At 57.6% G+C, this 19,305-nt stretch overlaps 5 protein-coding genes across 6 annotated transcripts; 3 read left to right on the forward strand and 2 right to left on the reverse strand.

Annotated features, from left to right (window-relative positions):
* Window positions 1–333: 333 nt before the first annotated feature.
* GGTG_10149 (hypothetical protein) lies at window positions 334–4,234 on the reverse strand. Its single transcript, XM_009228014.1, has one exon. The coding sequence runs from the start codon at window positions 3,691–3,693 to the stop codon at window positions 676–678; it is 3,018 nt and encodes a 1,005-aa protein (XP_009226278.1). The 5' UTR covers window positions 3,694–4,234; the 3' UTR covers window positions 334–675.
* A 372-nt stretch (window positions 4,235–4,606) lies between these two features.
* Window positions 4,607–7,893, forward strand: GGTG_10150 (Sir2 family histone deacetylase Hst4). Its single transcript, XM_009228015.1, has 2 exons — window positions 4,607–5,736; window positions 5,896–7,893. Exons 1-2 carry the CDS (start codon window positions 5,133–5,135, stop codon window positions 7,437–7,439), a joined length of 2,148 nt encoding a protein of 715 aa, XP_009226279.1. The 5' UTR covers window positions 4,607–5,132; the 3' UTR covers window positions 7,440–7,893.
* GGTG_10151 (chromodomain helicase DNA binding protein) lies at window positions 7,783–14,562 on the reverse strand. Its single transcript, XM_009228016.1, has 6 exons — window positions 14,380–14,562; window positions 13,496–13,936; window positions 13,407–13,433; window positions 13,247–13,349; window positions 9,038–13,133; window positions 7,783–8,958 (listed from the first exon to the last, which is right to left on the reverse strand). The coding sequence occupies exons 2-6, from the start codon at window positions 13,907–13,909 to the stop codon at window positions 8,523–8,525; spliced, it is 5,076 nt and encodes a 1,691-aa protein (XP_009226280.1). The 5' UTR covers window positions 13,910–13,936; window positions 14,380–14,562; the 3' UTR covers window positions 7,783–8,522.
* Window positions 14,563–14,670: 108 nt separating this feature from the next.
* On the forward strand, window positions 14,671–15,607 carry GGTG_10152 (hypothetical protein; the record flags this gene model as incomplete). Its single annotated transcript, XM_009228017.1, has 2 exons — window positions 14,671–15,248; window positions 15,334–15,607. One exon carries the CDS (start codon window positions 14,671–14,673, stop codon window positions 14,956–14,958), a length of 288 nt encoding a protein of 95 aa, XP_009226281.1. The 3' UTR covers window positions 14,959–15,248; window positions 15,334–15,607.
* Window positions 15,608–15,678: 71 nt separating this feature from the next.
* On the forward strand, window positions 15,679–19,300 carry GGTG_10153. Of its 2 annotated transcripts, XM_009228018.1 has the most exons (7): window positions 15,679–16,112; window positions 16,222–16,246; window positions 16,368–16,379; window positions 16,491–16,893; window positions 16,976–17,140; window positions 17,220–18,388; window positions 18,487–19,300. In XM_009228018.1, the coding sequence occupies exons 1-7, from the start codon at window positions 16,093–16,095 to the stop codon at window positions 18,517–18,519; spliced, it is 1,827 nt and encodes a 608-aa protein (XP_009226282.1). In that variant the 5' UTR covers window positions 15,679–16,092; the 3' UTR covers window positions 18,520–19,300. The 2 variants fall into 2 exon arrangements, with proteins under 2 accessions (XP_009226282.1, XP_009226283.1); XM_009228019.1 differs by having other exon boundaries at window positions 16,222–16,379.
* Window positions 19,301–19,305: the final 5 nt, after the last annotated feature.

A 19,305-nucleotide genomic window follows, 5' to 3' on the forward strand; every position in this document is an offset into this window, starting at 1 on the left:
CCGGTATGCCCCTAGAAGAGACGAGAGGACCTCAACTCGGCTCGGCGATGACGCACCTCCAATCTCTTCGACAATTCCGGTGAACATGATTTCGTTCTTTGCCCTGTACCTTGTGTGCTGGCCTTGATTTGCAAAGTTCTGATACTACCGAGTTTGCAAGAGATTGTTAGAGCAGTATAGATTCTAAGAGTGGCGGACTGGGGAGGTTTATTTTGAGATGCAGTCTGGACCGCTGTGTCATACTCAAAAGCTGGTGGGTGGGGTTTGGCGGTACCACTGAGCTGCCCTGTTTGCTGATTGACGAGCAACCACCATGAATTTCTAAGCATCATGTCCACAGCTCGCATTTCCGGTTCCATTCGTCTCAACTCTTTCTAATCAAACATCACAGCTGCGAGTGCGCACAACAGGCTGTTGATGGCTACTTGGCTAGCCACTTTTACGCTGAAACTAGGCACGTATCTATACTATCGCTGATAGAAGAATCCATCGAGGCGTCATGAAAATACTAATAGTAATGAAAGAGCGAGCAAAAAGCCGCAGGAATCAAGGCGACCCAAGAATATAAGATGTTTCCTTTCCCCCAACGCCTCCAATCCTTGATGTTCAAACCAGCCATTTATGCCCGCTTCAACAGGAGCATTGTGGTAATGACCCAGCCGCCCCAATGCGAGCCTAGCCAGCTGTAGCCCCCTTGGCTAGCAAGCCCCAGGACCCCCCACAGGGACATTTTCGTTGCTGTGCGACAACAAGGGTGACGGCCGGCTTCTGTGCCGTCACGTCTTCCATGACCGCCGCGCACCGGACGCACCGTCGACGGAGCAGGACGCCCGTTGATCCATTCGCTCCCGGCTGCTGCTGCCGTCCTGTCGCCGATGCCACTGCGCCGTCATTCCTGGGGGCAAGCTCAATCTCAGAGCGCTTGAAGGCGTCGACATGCTTGCCCCGAGCGCGTCTTTCCTGGAGGCTGCGGCGGTCGTCCAGAACATCGAGCAGGGTGAAGTCTGCAAAAAACAGCTGCGCTCGGTCCGTCTGGGCCCGGAAAGCGGGCAGGTTAACTTCAAAGAAGAACTTTTTGAGCACGGGGATAAATCCGTTGGGCGGCGCGTTGCCCAGCAATAACGACAGCTCGCACTGAGCCTGGGCACGCTTGACTGCCTGATCTGGGCCGCCCTGTTGTTGCTGCTGCTGTTGCGTTTTGTTGCCGTTGGGCCCCTGCTGCTGTTGCTGCTGCTGTTGTTGACGCTGCTGCAGTCGTTGTCGCTCCGCTAGAGGCCGTAGCATCACCTCGTATGCACTTCGGATTTCGCTGCCCAAGACCGACAGCAGCTCTCCAAACTCAGCCACCTTGATGAGGCTAGAGGACGTGTACCGTTGCATTCGCTGATATGACAGATGCAGCCGGTTGCTTGGGACGGCAGAGCTGTCCTGGCCCGGCGCCTGCGTGTAGTTCTTCTCGTAATAATCTGTAGCTCTGTGGCTGAGGGAATCCAGGTGGATGAGACGCCGGCAGGCAGCTTGGATAAATCCCCTCGTCGAGGAGCAGAGCAGAAGATGGAGGGCGATATCGTTGTTACGGCTATGCAGGTATTCCATGACGTTCTTCCAGTCGGTCGGGTTCAGCAGCGCCTCGAACTTGGCATCGTCGGCAAGATCGAAAAGGCTTTCGGCCAGCCACGAGAGCACATCCAGCGTCCACTTGGAGCCCGTCGCCAGCGCGTCCACAACGTCGGGCTCGTCCAGCGGCACGAGCTTGTCCGCCTTGTATGTGTGACTGGCAATCGTTATCAGGATAACGATGCTGCGGATGCCGAGGGCCACAGCGCCGAATTTGCCCCCAAATGAGCGCGGGCGGAACTCGCCATACAGCCCCATGTGGTGCAGAATGCTGAGGCAGAGCTGCAGGTGGTGGTTGCGCACGAGCTGGTCGTGATGCGCCTCCTCCGAGTAGTCGATATGGATCTTGAGCACCCGTGCCACCTCCATGACCCAGTCGTACGCAAAACGAGGCTTGTCGATGAACTGGCGCCCGATAGCCAAGATGTCATCGTAGTTGGTGTGAGATGACGCCGCCGCGACGGACATGGCGAGACCAGCCACGACGGCGTAGTACTGCGCGTCCTGCGTGGTCGAGCCGATATCGGCAGCAGGGTAGCGCAGGCTGTTCCACCTGACCTTGGAATCTTCGCAGACCTGCACAAAGGAGCAGCTCGTGGGCGAGAAGGCGGCCTGCAGGCAGGGTGTCTCGTCGGCGAACCGGAAGCCCAGTCCATCCAGGGCCGAGACGCGCTCGAGATCAGGACTGGCGTACATGACCTCGAGAGTATGACGGTCACGATGCTGAACGGTGCCGTCGCTGAAGACGAGACAGATGACCCTCCCCGGGTGCAGTAGCTGGATGGACACGGCCACCTTGTCGAGCCAGATAGGGTCCAGCCGGTGGAGGCGCGTGGCCGGCTGCGGGGCGGGAGCGCCGGTGCGGGAGCTGAGTTGCTGGAAGGCCGAGTGCAGGGCCTGGGGCTGGGCTGATTGCGCCTGATCATCCACGATCTCCCAGACGTCCAGGACGCTCTGCACGATGTGGCTAAAGGGCGATACGTGCGACCGCACGGCCAGGATGAGCGGCGGGACGAATCCCTGCTGATTGTTGGGCCCCAGCGTGGTAGGCAGCAGCTCGAGAAGCGAGATGTGAGCCATGGAAATATCCAGGGGAGGCTCGGGCCCCGGCGGCGGCCCCCCAAGCGGCATCCAGCTCACGACGGCCATACGCTTCTCCTTGAATGTGGGATTTAGCGGGTGGGTGTTTGGGGGGTTCTGCTTGTCCACCTGCGGCGGCAGGCCCCAGTTGATGGCGACCTTCACAAGCTTGAGCAGCCTGGAGGTGAGGGCAAGGGTGATGCACAGGCCGCTGCTGCTTCTGTCGGGGCAGATAGAGGCGTGCGTGATGAGATCGTCAGAGCCGCCGATGTTTTCTAGCTCCAGCGAAGTCTCCTGAATCTTGTTGTTGGGCTGCGAGTAAAACATCTTGAGCGTCCCGCCGGCGGTGATGCACACAAAGGCGCTCTTGGACGGGTTCGGGTGGGAGGGCCCGATGGCAGGCTTGTACGACGTCTCATACCTCCAGCCGTTGCCCTCACGAACAGCGGGACCCTGCAGGGCCGTGTACTGCTGCTTGCCGGGGGTTGCCAGCGGCAGCCAGTAGCAGCCTACGACGGCGCCGAGCTCATCGACCGGGTCGGCGTCCCATGTCCTAGTGGTGAAGGCGCGGTTGAGGCTGACGGGGCATTGGATAAAGCTGACACGGCCAACATCGTCGACGACGGCCAGCTCGGGATTCCCGGAGGAGGCCCAGGCGAGGTGAGCGATCTGGCCGCCACCAGTCTGAGGGGCGACTGAGCCAAAGGAGCTGTATGTGGTCGAGTCACTCAGTCCCCATGCGGCGTCGTCTGGGTGGCTCCGGAGGTAGCGCAGATCGACGGAGCGACCATCGGCCGAGACGGAGGCTATGGTGCCCTGGCGCGACCATGCAATCTTCTGACAGCAGCCACGGCCTCTCATCTCGTCGAGGCGTGACAGTAGCTGCTTGCTGGGGGGCGGGCGAGTGGCCGACATCAAGCTGACAGCGACAGGATCACCGAACAGGTCGACCTCCTCAAGGTCGACGGCCATTCCCGGATCCATGGTGGCGTCCATTGTGCCTGTGCGCAGCGCGCCGGTGGCCTGGGGGCGTTGTGGTCTCTCTCAGGAGAAGCTCTATGCTGCCAGTGAACCAAAAGGGGATGCTAGGGTGCGACCGCTTGGCATAGCTGACGCGGATAGCCTCACCAGGTTAGGGCTGCGCACCAGCACAGATTGTTATTCAAAGTGAATAAATAGATTGGGAAAGAATAAGATGTTGCAGCCAGCTCATGCTACAGTGGCAACCGAAGATATATGAGGCGAAGACGGGGAGCATGACATGCTGCCGCTTTGAACGCCTAGATGAATGGATATTATACCATAAACAAGAAAAAAAAGCGGTGCCCGACAGCCAGCTAGGCTCTCATGGCAAGGCTGTGTGCAAAGCCCGAACGACAAGCAGCGAAAGACTCGATGCGGTTGATTGGATGCTCAACAAAGACCTTTGTTTCGCGGCCGCTGCCAAAGACGTCAAGTCTGATCAAGTCGAGGCCCAGCCCAGCTGTGTGCGCCACTCAGCTGATTGGCTTGGCGCACGGTGGGTCGCCAGCCAGGAAATCTGGCACCTGGCTGGCGGGCCCCTGAGAAGGCTCGTGGCTCGTCGATCGCTGCTGGAACGTTTCCGAGCAACCCAGCCATCAGCGGGCAGGGGCCTGAGGCGGTCAGCGCAATCGATCACCACCAACCTGTGCGTCACGGGCACATGGCCTGGCCCGCCAAATTGCGACCAATTATGCCGCCTGCGCAAGGGCCCACCGGTCCTCCCCCTCAGGAGCTGCAAGTGACCCCGAGGCTGGGAGGAGAGGAGACGAGAGAAGAGCCGTCTGAAACACGGGGTAGAAGTAATGGCAATTTGTCTGTTCACCAATTGGTTTTCCTGGGTTTTGGCTTTGTTTTTTCGGGTCCGTCTCTCCTCTCCATCGGGCACCAAACATTGCTGGAGCAGTGGGAGCGAGAGGCCAAAGGACGTGTCGACGTTTGTTGACGCACCTTTCCCGCCTTCCCTTCTGGGCCCAAAACCGGGGGAAGCAAACAGCACGCACGTACCCGCACAGTTGAGTGCACAGCTATTTGGGTACCGGCAAGAGCGTCGGCTGTACAGTGCTCCATCCACTCCTGTGCTTCGAGTCCTCCGCCTAGTCTCCACAAATCAACAGCAAAGAGCGCAGCCAAAAGCAACCTCCGCAAGGCGCTCGCTCAATCTCTTGTCTCTCTTGCATTCCTTGTCCGATCCCGTCAGCCAACCGGCACCTATTCCTAGATCAAAACACCTCCTCGACCGACCTGTTTTGCGTTCCTGTATCTGAGCCTCTTCTCCAACATGAAGAGCCTGTAACAGCCCGGTCCCTCGCCCGCCAGCCATGATATAGATCAAAGGCAAGCCGAATCCTCACCCGCTCGCTTTCAGCCCCCAAGTCCCGCGCGACAACGACGGGCACCGTCCCTCGCTCGTGATGCAGCCGGTCTGCGCGTCTGCCTTCCCGACCTTGCCTGCGCCACCCGTCCCAACCGAAGTCGCCGTCCCCCAAGGGGCTGCAAAGGCCAGCATGCTGTCCGACAGCACGACGCCCAAGCCGAAACGGACACCTCTGCCGTCCTCATCGCCGCTCTCTTCTGTCGTTGCTTCGTCTGTCGGCACGCCTTCGTCTCCACTCTCTGTCCTCTCCAATTCGCCGTCCCTGCCATCATCACCACCTCAGTTTGACGCGTCAATGAGGTATCCCTCACCAAGCTCTACCGACACGACCCCTTCGGGATGCGCCTCTCCGTCGAAGCCCCAGGATCCTCCACGGCGTCGCCCATTGCCGTCGTCGTCGACACGGTCCGTCCAGCAACAGATCTACGCTCGTACCGATGGCCCACCGCCAGCCAAACGCCGCAAGGTCCAACCCTCTACGTCCAAGGAACCGCGTGTTCGCACCACCGAGTACCTCGACCTAGAAAAGACCAGCGAGAACCCTGAACAAGAAGAGTTACTTACGCGCCTTATGACGGCATTGCGGAAAAAGAAACGCATCGTTGTAATCGCGGGTGCTGGTATCTCCGTTTCCGCCGGCAGTACGTCTTGCCTAGCTCCACCTTCTTGCACACTCCTTGTTTTGACTGCCTTATCTTGCTATCTACACTTGTTCCTTCCTGTCTATCTCTCCTCCGTCACTTCGATTCTAGGCCGGGATGCATAATCCTCCCGACAATGGTGCTAACTTCAACTGCCAGTACCCGACTTCCGATCTTCAAACGGGCTCTTCACCACGCTGCGAGGGCAGCACAAGCTAAAATCGTCTGGCAAGCAGCTCTTTGACGTTTCTGTGTACAAGGATGACTTTTCCACGTCGGCTTTCCACAAAATGCTCAAGGAGCTGGCCACCATAACCGAGCGTGCGCAGCCCACACCGTTCCACCACATGCTCGCCTCCATGGCCCAAGAGGGCCGGCTGATGCGGCTGTACACGCAAAATATCGATTGCCTCGACACGGATATGGAGCCGCTGAAGACCGAAGTTCCACTCGCACACAAGGCGCCTTGGCCAAAGACCATTCAGCTGCACGGAGGCTTGCAACATATGGTCTGTACCAAGTGCGGCCGCCTCCAGGACTTCGACCACAGGCGCTTCGATGGCCCTAAACCCCCATCGTGCCCGATATGTGAGGCCAACGACCAGGCCCGTGTCGCCTGCCAGATGCGCAGCCACGGAATCGGTCGCCTGCGGCCCCGCATCGTTCTGTACAACGAGTACAATCCCGATGCCGACGCTATCGGCGAAGTGTCAAGTGCAGACCTGCGCCGTATCCCCGACGCCGTCATCGTGGTAGGGACGACTTTGAAGATCCCTGGCGTCCGCCGCTTGGTCCGCGAGATGTGCAAGGGCACGCGCAGCCGCCGCGATGGCTTCACCGCCTGGATTAATGTCGATGGTGAGCCTCAGGATTTCAAGGACTGCTGGGACCTTGTGGTCAAAGCTCGGTGCGACGACGTGGCAGAGCTCGTGAATCTGCCCCGCTGGGATCAGATGCAAGAGACGCCCGAGAGCGACAAGTCCTGGGAAGTCACGGCCGATGTCGAGGACGCGAGGCAGCAACGCCACTCCAAGGGCCCTGTTGTCAACATTCCCCCATCAGTCTCGGATACAGCTGTGGCTTCGTCGGCACTATCGGACGCCAAGTCTAGGCTGGTTGACCAGGGTATTCCCACTCCTAACGCAAGCCCACGTCTTGAGAATGCGCGGCCCCCGTCGAAGCTTCCCACGGCGTCCTCTCGCGCGAAACAGAGCACGCTCAAATTTGGTGATCGGAAAAGGGGTAGGCAAGAGGAAACGGACAGCAACACCGCCGCTAAGAAGCCAGCCGCCAAGACCAAGAAGCCCAGGCAACCTACCAAGGGTGCCGCCAAGAAGGGGGGCAAGCTTGCCGCTGCTGATCTCACCAAGGCGTTCAAGGCCACCAAGGCGCGGTCGGCGATTGCCCTTGCGGCCGAGAAGAAGGCCATGGCACTTGTGGTGCCCAAACAAGTCCGCCAGCCCCCATCCCCAGACCTCTCATCGCTCATGCACTTCACTGAGGACGAACCGCAGCTCCCCTCGCTCCGACCAGGGAGGCCACCCAAGCTCGCTCCGGCACCCATCGTGACAATGGCAAGTCCCCGCCCAAGTAGCTCGTCATCAGACCTCGGGGACGACGATCGCCGCCTGGAAAGCCTGGGCTCAATCGAAACCATCTCGCCCAAATCCAAGCCACGTCTAATGGCCCACTTGATTGACTAGAAGATGGACATGTAATCGGCGTGGAAAAGAGCAACTTCCACTGTTAATAAACATGACCCTTTTGTTGATTCTGATCGCTTCACTTTTACCTTTTTACCTACTTTCTTCTTTTTTTTGCTTTTCTTCCCTCCCTTTGCTTTCTTTCTGGCTACATGCTCTGCTCCCAGAGCCACACAGGCCACGAATTAGACGGATGTGCATGGCGATTATAGAGAGTCTTTCAAGGCCCAGGTGTCGGCGAAACAGGTGTAAACATGGCTGCGTTAAAACAATGGAAGAATCAAGTCGTATCTGTGCGACCAGTTCAGTTAGTTGCCTGTGATACTTGCTCAGGATGTAGGGTGGCATGGCATAATTCAAGTGAGAACATATCTGATTCATCGCTCCCAGTTGTATTTATTTGTGATCCCGTCAACGCCCCAGCAACCCAGAAAATCAAAGCTTTTCAGCGAACCCAAACCCGACTCGGCAGCAAGTATGCCCATCGGGCCTGCCTGTCCCACTGTCTCGGCGCCCCAGTAAGAAAAGCCAGCAGGCAACAAACACCCAGAAATATGGTATGTGCGGTGCAAAAGAGTTATTTTCCCGGGTATGTAACACCAACTCGACGGTCTCTGCCTTTCTTTTTCTTTAGAAGATCGCCACACTCAGCGAGCAAGGAAGCGCTCAAAGACGGCGGACGCGACGGGAGAAGACGACAAAAAAAAAGAAAAGAAAATGAAACGCCACTGTCGACATGCCGGCCCAAACTCTACGCCAGGCCATATGCAATATCAGAGGAAGATCAAAAGGGCAGAACTCACAATTATCGTGGTAGGAGTATAGGCGAGAGGGAGAGGGACAGGGAGAGGAAATCAGAAGGCAAAAAAAAAAAGGCCAAGAGAAAAAATTAACAAGTAAATGATGCGTTGGTAGGTTGTACTTGGCGCTTGTTCAGCGGAGATTATGGCTCCAGTGGTGTCGTGATACGCACGTGGGCGCTACAGTCAATGAGCCCGTCGATATCGACCTTTGATCTCGTCAGCTCCCTCTCATCTCGCGGCCGCATAGTGGTATCGGTGCGCGATTTGTACATGGACATGGCTAGTAAGGGCTGTGTCGGTGCGGGCTGGGGTTGTGGTGCCATGACTGCCGTCCCCGGTCAACGATATCGCGCCGGTCCACCTTTTTGAAGCTGAGACGGTCGCCATTCTCGTAAGGATATCGGCGCCTGGCATCCCGCTCGTCCCACTCGCGGTCACGATCCCGACGGTCATCGCGGCGGTAGTAGTCATCCCCGTCCCGACGATGGTCTGACCCTCGTCCGCCCGCATCGTACCGAGCCGCCGACTCTCGCTCCGTGTCAATCTCGCCGTCCTCAAGGTCGCGGCGATGCTTCTTGAGTTTGGGGATCGATAATTCTCCCCTGGCCTGTTCCTTCTCCTTCTCCTTCTTCTCCTTCAGTGTCATGTACATCTTGGCCAGCTGCTTTCCCGACACGTCGACCTCGTGCACAGGCCAGACAGAAGACAAGAAATCCCTGGTGCAACAAACCAGACCCTGTTAGTCATATGCATGGAGCAGCATAGCCTCCTCACCATGGGGCAGAAGGGACCTACCAAAATCGAGGCATCAGCTCTTCCAGCTGATCCGCCGGCACGCCGTCGTTGTTAGCCCTCATGTCCGCGAAGCAATCGCCGATATGCTTCAGCTCCTCGCCCATGATCCTAGCACGTTCTTTGGCATTCTCGATCCTGTCGGCCGTCGTGTGCATGATTTTCTCAAAGTTCTTGCGCACAGGCTTGAGCAACGACCATATCAGGTGCTCCGAGTTGGCGTGGTCCAGCTTGCTGTCGTCCAGCTTCATCAGCTCCTCGAACCGCTGCACCGCCTTCTCTCGAGCCTTCTTGAGCCGCTCGATGGCCTCTGGGTCCAGCTTCTTGCGTTTCTCCTTGTCCTTTCCGTGACGCTCCTCAACCCGGCGATGCTTACTGCTCCGGTCGTCGTGGTCGTTCTCGTGCTTCCGCTTGTGATCACGGCTTGGCGTGCCACGGTCGCCGTTGCTGTGTGATCGATGATCGCCAAGCGAGAAGGCGCGGTCGCGGTTGCGGTCTTTGGTTTGGCTCGGCCGCTTCGACATCTGCGGCGCCGGCGATGCTGAGCCCACGTCGCTCCGGCGATGGCCGTTTATGAGGAGGTTCTTCTTGCTGCGGTGGTGGTTCTCCACGGCCTTTTGCGCCGCGGCATCGTTCGAGTGCTTGGCAAGCAGGACCGACAGGAGATACTCGGACCGACGGACGAGATGGACGGCGCCGGGGGACTGGATCGTCTTCTCGTTGCCCGCCTTGCGCTCCTCCTTCTTCTCGACGCGATGTTCCTCGAGGAAGAATTTGCCATCCATGAGCAGCTCCGGATCGTCGCGGATCTGGGCCCACGCGCCAAAGCCGTACCGGTCGATCCCGACCAGCAGCATGCCGTCCTCGCGAGGCCCCCACTCGCAAGAGTAGTGTGCGGCCTTGCTTGCGTCAGGCAGCCTAAAGGTCGAATTCTCGCCATGCTCTATGAGGACCTTCCTCAAAAGCTTCAGTTGCGGCGGCCGGTCGACGACCGTCTCGGCGTTCACCTTTTTAACCTCGCCAAAATCGACAAGGACGGCCTTCTTGTCCTTCTTGGCAATGATCTTGCCGCTCCTCTCTTCCTCCTCACGCAACTTCCGCGTGTTCTCGTCCAGGGCCGTCCGCGCGTGGGAGACAAGGTCAGCCACAATGGACTGCAGGAACTCGGGATCCCGGTCCGTCAGCCGTGCCTCCTGCAGAACCTCTTCTTCACGGTCGTCGAGAGAACCATAGCGGAAGACGGCCCTGATCAGGTTTCTCGTCTCTCTCTCGTTAAGGGGCCGCCTGGGATCCGACAACAGTGCCCGCTGCTCGGCAAGCTCCTCCTGTTCCTGCTTCTCCCGCTGTCGCTTCTTGGCTATGCGTTCTGCGCGTTCCGAGTCTATACTTCCGCTCCCGGCACCGTGTCGCCTCGAGCCCTTGAGAGTCGCCTTGCGTGGAGCGTTCTCTTCCATCGCCTGAGCCAGGTAGGCCTCGTGCTTTTTCTTGTCCTCCTCGGCCTTGACCATGGCCAGCTGGTCGGCGGGGATGATGTCATCCCAGTCGAGAGCCAGATCGTCCACCTTGACGTCGGTAAAGTGCATCCAGTTGTCCCAGTCGATGCCTCCGCTGCTCAAGTTCATCTTGTCATCCACGTCGGTCTTGGTCACCTCAGCGTTTTCCAGAATCGAGTCGATGTCGAGCTGCTCCAACCTCTCCTGGTTGCCCGACTGCTCAAACAGATTCTGTGAGCGCATCTTCAAGATGTATTGGATGTCTTCGGCCGTCTTGGCTTCGTCGAGCCTGATGCCCTTCTCCTTGAACTGCTCTCGCAGAGCCTTGCCCTCGTCGGTCACACCGGCCTGGATCGTCAGGTACTCGAGGAACAGCTTGTTGCGGGCGCGTTTCACAACCTCCTCCTCAATCGTCTGCTTGGCAACCAAACGATACACATTGACTGGTTTCTTCTGCCCAATACGATGAGCGCGAGCCATTGCCTGCAGATCTGCCTGGGGATTCCAATCAGAGTCATAGATGATGACAGTATCGGCCGTCATCAGGTTGATGCCCAGCCCACCGGCACGTGTGGACAGAAGAAAGCAAAAGTCGTCGCTACCCTCGGCGTTGAAGTGGTTGATGGCCATGCGCCGTGGTCCCGCAGGTATTGTGCCATCCAGCCGCTGGTATTGATAGCCCCGCACGCGCAAGTAGTCGCCCAAGATGTCGAGCATCTTGACCATCTGGCTGAAGATCAAGACACGATGGTTGTCCTTTTTGAGCTTGGCGAGGAGCTGGTCAAGCAGCATCATCTTCCCGCTGCTTGTGATGAGACCCTTGATGGAATCCTCCCTCCTGGTGCTGCCGGCCAAGACCCTCTCCTCGGCGCCCTGGAACATGTATGGGTGGTTGCTGACCTTTTTCAGCTCCATCATGACGTTCAACAGAGACTGCTTGTGACCGCCGCTCGCATCACTCAAAGCGGCGTAGTTGCGAGTCAGGATATTTTTGTAGTAGTCAAGCTGGACGTCGGAAAGCTCTACGCGGATGATCTTCTCCGTCTTGGGCGGAAGATCCGATTCCACAGTCTCCTTGGTCCGCCGGAGGATGAAGGGAGCAATGGCCTTGTGAAGCTGCGTCAGCTTTGCTTGCGTTTCGCGGCGCTTCTCCTCGTCCTTTGCCGAGTCCTCCTCTTTGACCTCTGCCTCCTTGCCCAGCATTTCAAGATCCTCGTCAATGAGAACCTTGCCAGGGTTGAGAAAGTCCAGGAGGGCAGCGAGCTCGGCCAGGTTGTTTTGGATGGGGGTTCCGGTGATCAGCATCTTGCAAGGAACATTGAAGCTAACGAGCTTTTGGTACAGCTGCGACTCCTTATTCTTGAGTCTGTGTGCCTCATCAACAGCTAATGCCTGCCACTTGATGGTACGAAGAAAATCTGCGTCGAGCAAGATATAGTCGTAAGAGGTGACGAGAACGTTGAACTTGGGCTTCCTTGGGTTGCCACCGATAAGCAGCTCGTGCTCCCGGATGGTGGACCGTGCTGCCTCGGGTCCAAGGTAGACGACATAGTTGAGATCGGGGGACCAGTGGTTGAACGTGTCGCACCAGGCAGGGATGACACTGAGGGGCGCCACGACCAGGAACGGGCCCTCCTGGTCTCGCGAGTTCCGGAGCCAGCTGAGAAATGAGACTGTCTGCACGGTCTTGCCAAGGCCCATCTCGTCGGCGAGAATGACATTGTTTGCCCGGGTCCAGTTCAGGGCCAAAAAGTTGAGGCCCTTGAGCTGGAACTCCCTCAGCTCTCCGTTCTGGATGTAGTCGGGCTGCTTCTCGAGCTTGGTCATTCTCGTCCGCGTGTCTGCGTTAGACTCTTTCCGATCCGACTGCCATGAGCGCGACGAGCGCTCGAGGAACTGGTCGATCTTGTCCTGCGCCTCGCCACTGATCAAATCCTCAGCCTCCCACGTGCACTCGTCGTATTGCAGGCCCTTCCACTTGACAAAGTACTCGTCTCCCTCATCGCCGTCTCGGACGGCGACGACCCTCTCAACTTTGGTGAAGTCGTCGAGAGCATCCTGCTCACGCTCGCGGTCCAAGAGCCACTGCTCTCTCTGCTCAGGGCTGACGTCGTACCCAAACTCCATGTCGAGCGAGTACTCGACGATCTTGCGGAAGTAGTTCTCCAGGCGACGGAAACCGCGGCAGCCGTTGACGCTCTCCGTGGTCTCCCACGTGTCGTGCAAGTGCGACTTCCCCTGCCATTTGATGAAATACTCAAAGTCATGCCGCGTCGAATCCGGCGACAGCTCAACGTCGGCTTTTTTGCGATACCTGAGAATTTTTTCAATATAGGGCGAGTCGTCCTCCGCCTCGGCAGCCCAATGATTCGGGGTGAGGTCATCGGCATCCTCGGCGTCGTCTCCGTCACTCTCCTGGTAGGCGCCCACGGAGACCTGGGCGGCTCTACGGCTGGACCATCTCTTCTCTTGTAATGCCAACGCCGGCTGCGCCTCCTGCTGACGGCGCGCCTTCTTCTGGAAGCTGCGGGCGCGGGCACCACCGTAGTTGTCCGAGTCCGATCCATCGATCGAGGTGTAACGGGCCGGGGTCTCGCGTTTGGATGCTATAGGCGACGACAATAAGAACCGATCAGCAAAAGGTCGCGACCAAACTACCTGACCATCAATGTTACAGGGGTGACGGCGATATTCAGGGGTGGATGGGAGGTAGGCGCACAAGGTTGCGAGCGCTCGACGCGTCTCTTCTTCGTCCCCCTCCGAGCTACCGGGGCGACCTCGTCTTCTGAATCATCTTGGACATCGTCATCGTCGGATTCGACCTAGGCACATACTCGTTAGTGAGGAACATGGCGACTGATGAGTGAACGGCAACCTACAATTTTTCGACGTTGGGTTGGGCGATTCTGTCAATTGATGTCAGCATGCTGCAGGTGACCCGTATGGCACTGGACAGTGGCAAGCGTACGCTTCTTCTGAGTCCATAAAGCTCGGGATTCTCCCTCATGTAGTCTTCCTCGAGCGAGCCGCCAGCCTTGCGCTTGGCGGCGGCGCGTCGCGAGCTGGACGACGTGGAAGACGAAGCCTCGCTCTGCTCAGCAATTATGGCGGGAGAAGCGGGGCTCTCGGCTGCATCAAAGTCGCCATCGTCGGAAACATCGTTGTCGCTCGGTTCCGATTCGTGGTCGGAGGCATCGACAGCGTGCTGGGGGGCCGGGGAGTCTCCGCTGGCCGAGCCCGGGGACGGCGCGTCGTCTTGCTGGAGCCCTACGTCGGACAGATCGCTCTCGCTGTCGTTCCGACCCACGGCCGAGCGGTTTGTGCTGACGGCTACCGGGGAAAGGTGTCCATTCGTCGGACTCGGCTCAGGAGATGTGGACATGACCGCTGGAGGGCGAGAGGCTGCCTGCTACAAGACGACACAAGACATTAGCCAGGCTTCAAGGAACAAGCGTGGTGCAGGCGACAGTAGAGGCGTCGGGCACGGCCTAGCGACCAAGTTGCGAGCATCAGCGGACGCTTTCGAGGCCAGGGAGGCGAGATATCAGGGTTGTCGCAAGTTCAGGATGGGTTCGATAGGGGCGAGGCTGATAGGCGATGGCAAGCAATTGGCGCGCCCGCAAGAGGCTGGGGGCACATCAAATGCTTCCAGGACGCGGCGAGCATCGAGGAGACGTAATCCCATCGATTCTCACCGGTCCGGAGCGGCTCGGGCCCAGGCTACGGACGGTGAGGGACGCTACAAGGGGGGAGACGCGATCGCGGTGGGCTTCACCCAAGGCTCCAGGGACCAGGTATTTTTATGACAGATGCGGTATGGGCAGACAGGCCAGGTCGGCGGGAGGAACTCACAAGTCATCAACGTCGGTGGCCCCCAGGCAGCATTTACATACAGTCGGCCCGGTGGATTATTTGATACAGGGTGTTGTGTGTTGGGCGTGCTGAGTGTTGGAGTTGGGCGGCCAAAGAGGAGACGAAGGAAATATGTGCAGGTGGTGGTCGAATCCAAGGTTGGTAGAGAAAATTGACAGAGCCTGGCTGGGGGGTGGAGTGTGAGTGGGAAGGCACGGAGCATGGATTGAGTGAGCATGGGGGGGCGGAAAGAATTGGGCGCAGCGCGCTGCCGAAACTTTGCCAGAGAACATGGAGGCCAAGCACCACCCCAGAACCCCAGCAGACGACCGCCTTACCACCGCCTGGGGCCCGCCCGCACCCAGCCCCCCAGCCCCAGCCGAAGGCGCCACGGCGCCTGCAAACTTATCGCAGAACCAACAGGTCTGTGTTTTCTTGCCTCAGGCACTCAAGCATGCCACAAGCCGGGCGGCGGGCGGCGGACAGGCGAACCACGAATCAAGCACCAGGCTGACCACCACCTTGAACGTTCGTGAGCCTCCTCTTCCAAATGTCGACAAAATGTGGATAACACAGTGAAGGTGGCTTACTGTCGTCTGCCCACGATGCGAGGTTTCTGTTTCCGTCCAATTCGGTGCCAAACAACGGACCACTTCCAACCTTTTCACCACAGCAAAGCCCAATACTCTATTCACTTTTCTTCGTAAGAAAAAGCCAAGGACCCAATGGACCTAACGCATTTGATCACACCAGTGCATGATACACTCGTTCGGTATTTTCCGAATTTTCTCACTTGCTCGGAAGAAGTCCACTCTGTTAGGTAGGGGGTTCAACTTATACAACCCAGAGACCCCCCGCCAACTCTGCAGGTATGCAATTGGGAGCTAGGTCACCTCGTAATTTGACATGAGTACCTAGGGACTGGTAGATGCCTAACATCTCTTTCTCGTCCAGATCGCAGCAATATCATCAGCAGTCAACATGATTCATTCACTTTTTGGTGCTTTTCGGGCGCGCAAGGTTGCAAACGATGTATACAGCAGAAAGCAAAGCCACTCTTGCGAACAGACACAGATGATATTAGGGCTTCTGGTCACACGTCACGGAGGTACCTACCTACCTAGGTAGTCGGTATCAGTTAAAAGAACCCATTAAAACCAGAGCGATCTTCTTGTTACTCGGCACAAATCGTCCCGTCCCGTCTTTGCAGTACATCCCCAAAGTAGGCTCAACATAAAGTTGGGGAAGCCCGCTAGGCTAGCCTATCATTTATATGCAAATTGGGATGACACGCAGGAAGGGATCCGCCCCTCCAAGAAAAAAATGCCGAGAGGAAAAGAACAAAAAACCAAGTCATTCTTTGCCCTCTCCTACAGCCCTCTGCCCCGCCACAAAATCCTGGGAGTGGAGCCAAAGTCGCCAGAAATCACGATTGATTGATGGACGACGTTGTCTGCAGCTTGGAACAAGAACCCACCTCATTGCTCTAAAACCGTGCCTCTCCCACCCCGCTCTCGTTCCCCCTTTCCGGCTCCCTTCGACCTCAGATATCTTTTCGCTGGGTGTGTTCTGCATCGGCCGTCCTTCCGCGCCGCCCTGACCCCCCGCGCAATCGCTCCGAGGTCTTTGCCCATCGACGCTTTAGGGCAACTCCAAATCGATCGACCGACAGCCAGCTCTAGAGGGTGCCCCACCCACAATCGCAAGCCCAAAATGTCGGACAAACTTACACGGTAAGCTGGAGATCGCGCTCGCCAGAACGACGCCTGTGGACTCGACGCGCCGTGGCCGGGCGAGCATCTGGGCCCAGTCTTGCGCAGGTCGTACTGACGTCTCGAACAGTGTGGCTATTGTCAATAGCGACAAGGTACGCATGCGACGACAGCGCCCTCTGCGCGCGACCCCACCTCGAGGCAGGATTGGCCTCGGTCCATGACCATAAACGGAACATGGAAAAGCTAAAACAGTCATATTCTTGCCGTCATTAGTGCAAGCCAAAGGTTGGTATCTGCCCGTTCCGACAGAGAAGGAGATAGCGCGGCGCATACCGAGGGGGAGGCGCTCCGTTACCGATGATAAAGCCTTGCTGACGCGACCCTCCCGCCACCCAGAAATGCCGTCAAGAGTGCAAAAAGTCGTGCCCTGTCGTGCGCAGCGGCAAGCTGTGCATTGAGGTGTCGCCGGAATCGCGTGTGGCCTTCCTCTCCGAGACGCTCTGTATCGGCTGTGGTATCTGCCCCAAGAAATGCCCTTTCAGCGCCATTACCATCATCAACCTGCCCACGAACCTCGAGTCCCAGGTCACACATCGCTACTCGGCCAACAGCTTCAAGCTCCACCGCCTGCCCATGCCCCGCCCTGGAAACGTTCTGGGTCTTGTGGGAACGAACGGTATTGGCAAGAGTACCGCCCTCAAGATTCTCAGCGGCAAGCTCAAGCCGAACTTGGGAAGGTTCGAGAATCCTCCTGACTGGGAGGACGTCATCAAATACTTCCGTGGATCGGAGCTGCAGAGTATGTTGTATCCGGCATGCTCTCTGTGGACTGTGCGTATCACGGACCTCGACGTTTGCTGACCGCGTCCGACGTGCGTCAGACTACTTCACCAAGCTGTTGGAGGATAACCTGAAGGCTGTTGTCAAGCCCCAATACGTCGATCAGATCCCCAAGGCACTCCGTGCTGGGACAGACAAGAGTGTGAAGGCGCTGATTGAGGGTCGCCTGTCTCTGGGCAACCTGGACGAGGTTCTCGATGTTCTTGGTACAGTGACCCCTATCCATACCGTGCCCTCCTGCCTGACACCTGTACCACCTGTACAAAGGGCTGACAGTAGCGGTAGAGCTGCGACACATCTACGACCGTGACATCAACCTGCTCTCTGGTGGTGAGCTGCAGCGTTTCGCCATCGGTACCGTCTGCGTCCAGAAAGCGGATGTGTACATGTTCGATGAGCCCTCATCATATCTCGATGTCAAGCAGAGACTGAGTGCCGCACGCATCATCCGCTCCCTGCTGCGGCCGGACGACTACATCATAGTTGTCGAGCACGATCTTTCGGTGCTGGACTACCTCTCGGACTACATCTGTGTGCTGTATGGGCGGCCGGCTGTCTACGGTGTTGTGACGCTTCCGCATTCGGTGCGCGAAGGCATCAATGTCTTCCTGGACGGCCACATCCCGACCGAGAATCTGCGGTTCCGTGACGAGTCGCTTACCTTCCGTATCGCCGAGGCGGCAGACGAGTTCGTCACCGACCGCAGCCGCTCCTTCAAGTACCCGGCCATGGAGAAGACGCTCGGCGGCTTCAAGCTGCGGATTGAGTCGGGCGATTTCACCGACTCCGAGATCATCGTCATGATGGGCGAGAACGGCACGGGCAAGACGACATTCTGCCGTCTGCTCGCCGGCGCGCTCAAGCCAGACTCGGCAAAGAAGGTTCCCGAGATGAAGATCAGTATGAAGCCGCAGACCATCACCCCCAAGTTTGAGGGCACTGTCCGCCAGCTGTTTTTCAAGAAGATCCGCCCTGCCTTCCTCTCGCCCCAGTTCCAGACCGACGTCGTCAAGCCGCTCAAGCTCGATGACTTCATCGACCAGGAGGTCAAGAACCTGTCCGGAGGAGAGTTGCAGCGTGTCGCCATCGTGCTGGCTTTGGGTGTGCCCGCCGACATCTACTTGATCGACGAGCCGTCGGCGTACCTCGACTCGGAGCAACGTATCATTGCAGCCCGCGTCATCAAGCGCTACGTCATGCACATCAAGAAGACAGCCTTTATTGTCGAGCACGATTTCATCATGGCCACCTATCTCGCGGATCGCGTCATTGTCTTCGACGGCGAGCCGGGCATCAACGCCCGCGCCAACACCCCCGAGTCGCTGCTGACGGGTTGCAACAGCTTCCTCAAGAACCTCGATGTCACCTTCCGCCGTGACCCCACAAACTTCAGGCCTCGCATCAACAAGGCCCAGTCACAGCTGGACCAGGAGCAGAAGCTGGCTGGCAACTACGTATGTTATCCCAGAGTTATCCACACCCTGCCCGTGCAGTCTTTGTGTAATGCTTCGTATATACTAATGGAGTGGCCGCCGGCCGACCTCAAATGCAGTTCTTTTTGGAAGACGTGGAGAAGTCATCCTGAAAGGGCGTCCCAGAGGGCAGCCCAAGCTATAACTCTCCTCCATTTCTTCAGCATGACGGTTATGATGCATCGGGTTCCGGCGTTGTAGGCGGCGTGGTCGGCGTTCAAAATTCCAATGGGGCGTCCGGTCGTCGTCGTGGACAAGCTGCCAGGCTTGACGAAGACGGCAGTGAAGACGACGACGGCCCGGACATAATTGCGGGCTCAGGCGGCAAGTAGTGTTCCCCTGTTGTCTGATCCTGCGGTTTATGTATTCTAGAATGCCTTCTCTTCCCCTTATGTTTTCATTGTCTGATACCTGCCTGCTTTCGCTTACTCCGGGCCTTGGGGCGCACCCGGCCTCCCCGGGATTTCTTTTTTTTCATATCGTCTCTGATCCTTGCTAGATTTGTTCTTTTCTTGGCCTGTTTTCCCTCCTGTTCTTCTGTCAGTCGCGGGGAGGCCTCTCGGAGTCGCGAGGCAGGCTTTAGACATGGTTAGCGGAGGGTAGGGGATGGCATTTTTTTTATTTTTATTTTACATCCGTAGATTGAGGGGTAACGGGTCAAGCAGGATGACTGCCGTCAGCGTGGGGGGTTCCATAAAACCGGCTAGACGGTACACGGACGAGCGAATGGATACACGGAAGACTGAAGATGATTGATGTGTACGTACCCAATAGCTGGGGGTTGGAGATGCGGTGAATAGAGCAACCTATAGAGATTGCCATGCGCTTGGGTAGAAACATCCGAATTCAAGACTAGAGGTCGGCTCACAACAGTTGGTTACCCAGGAACTTTGCTACGA

This window comes from Gaeumannomyces tritici (assembly GCF_000145635.1).
Source record: "Gaeumannomyces tritici R3-111a-1 unplaced genomic scaffold supercont2.5, whole genome shotgun sequence".
Taxonomy (NCBI): Eukaryota; Fungi; Ascomycota; class Sordariomycetes; order Magnaporthales; family Magnaporthaceae; genus Gaeumannomyces; species Gaeumannomyces tritici.

What these genes read in the sequence shown, in the direction of transcription:
- GGTG_10150 (XM_009228015.1), top strand. Translation starts at nt 5,133, where the DNA reads ATGCAGCCGGTCTGCGCGTCTGCCTTCCCGACCTTGCCTGCGCCACCC. An exon ending in TATCTCCGTTTCCGCCGGCA is followed by an intron (nt 5,737 to 5,895) that starts GTACGTCTTGCC and finishes TTCAACTGCCAG; the next exon opens with TACCCGACTTCCGATCTTCA.
- GGTG_10149 (XM_009228014.1), bottom strand. Translation starts at nt 3,693, where the DNA reads ATGGACGCCACCATGGATCCGGGAATGGCCGTCGACCTTGAGGAGGTC.
- GGTG_10151 (XM_009228016.1), bottom strand. Translation starts at nt 13,909, where the DNA reads ATGTCCACATCTCCTGAGCCGAGTCCGACGAATGGACACCTTTCCCCG. An exon ending in TTTATGGACTCAGAAGAAGC is followed by an intron (nt 13,434 to 13,495) that starts GTACGCTTGCCA and finishes ATCAATTGACAG; the next exon opens with AATCGCCCAACCCAACGTCG. An exon ending in CGTCGAGCGCTCGCAACCTT is followed by an intron (nt 13,134 to 13,246) that starts GTGCGCCTACCT and finishes CGTCGCCTATAG; the next exon opens with CATCCAAACGCGAGACCCCG.
- GGTG_10153 (XM_009228018.1), top strand. Translation starts at nt 16,093, where the DNA reads ATGTCGGACAAACTTACACG. An exon ending in ATGTCGGACAAACTTACACG is followed by an intron (nt 16,113 to 16,221) that starts GTAAGCTGGAGA and finishes CGTCTCGAACAG; the next exon opens with TGTGGCTATTGTCAATAGCG. An exon ending in CCGTGGATCGGAGCTGCAGA is followed by an intron (nt 16,894 to 16,975) that starts GTATGTTGTATC and finishes GACGTGCGTCAG; the next exon opens with ACTACTTCACCAAGCTGTTG.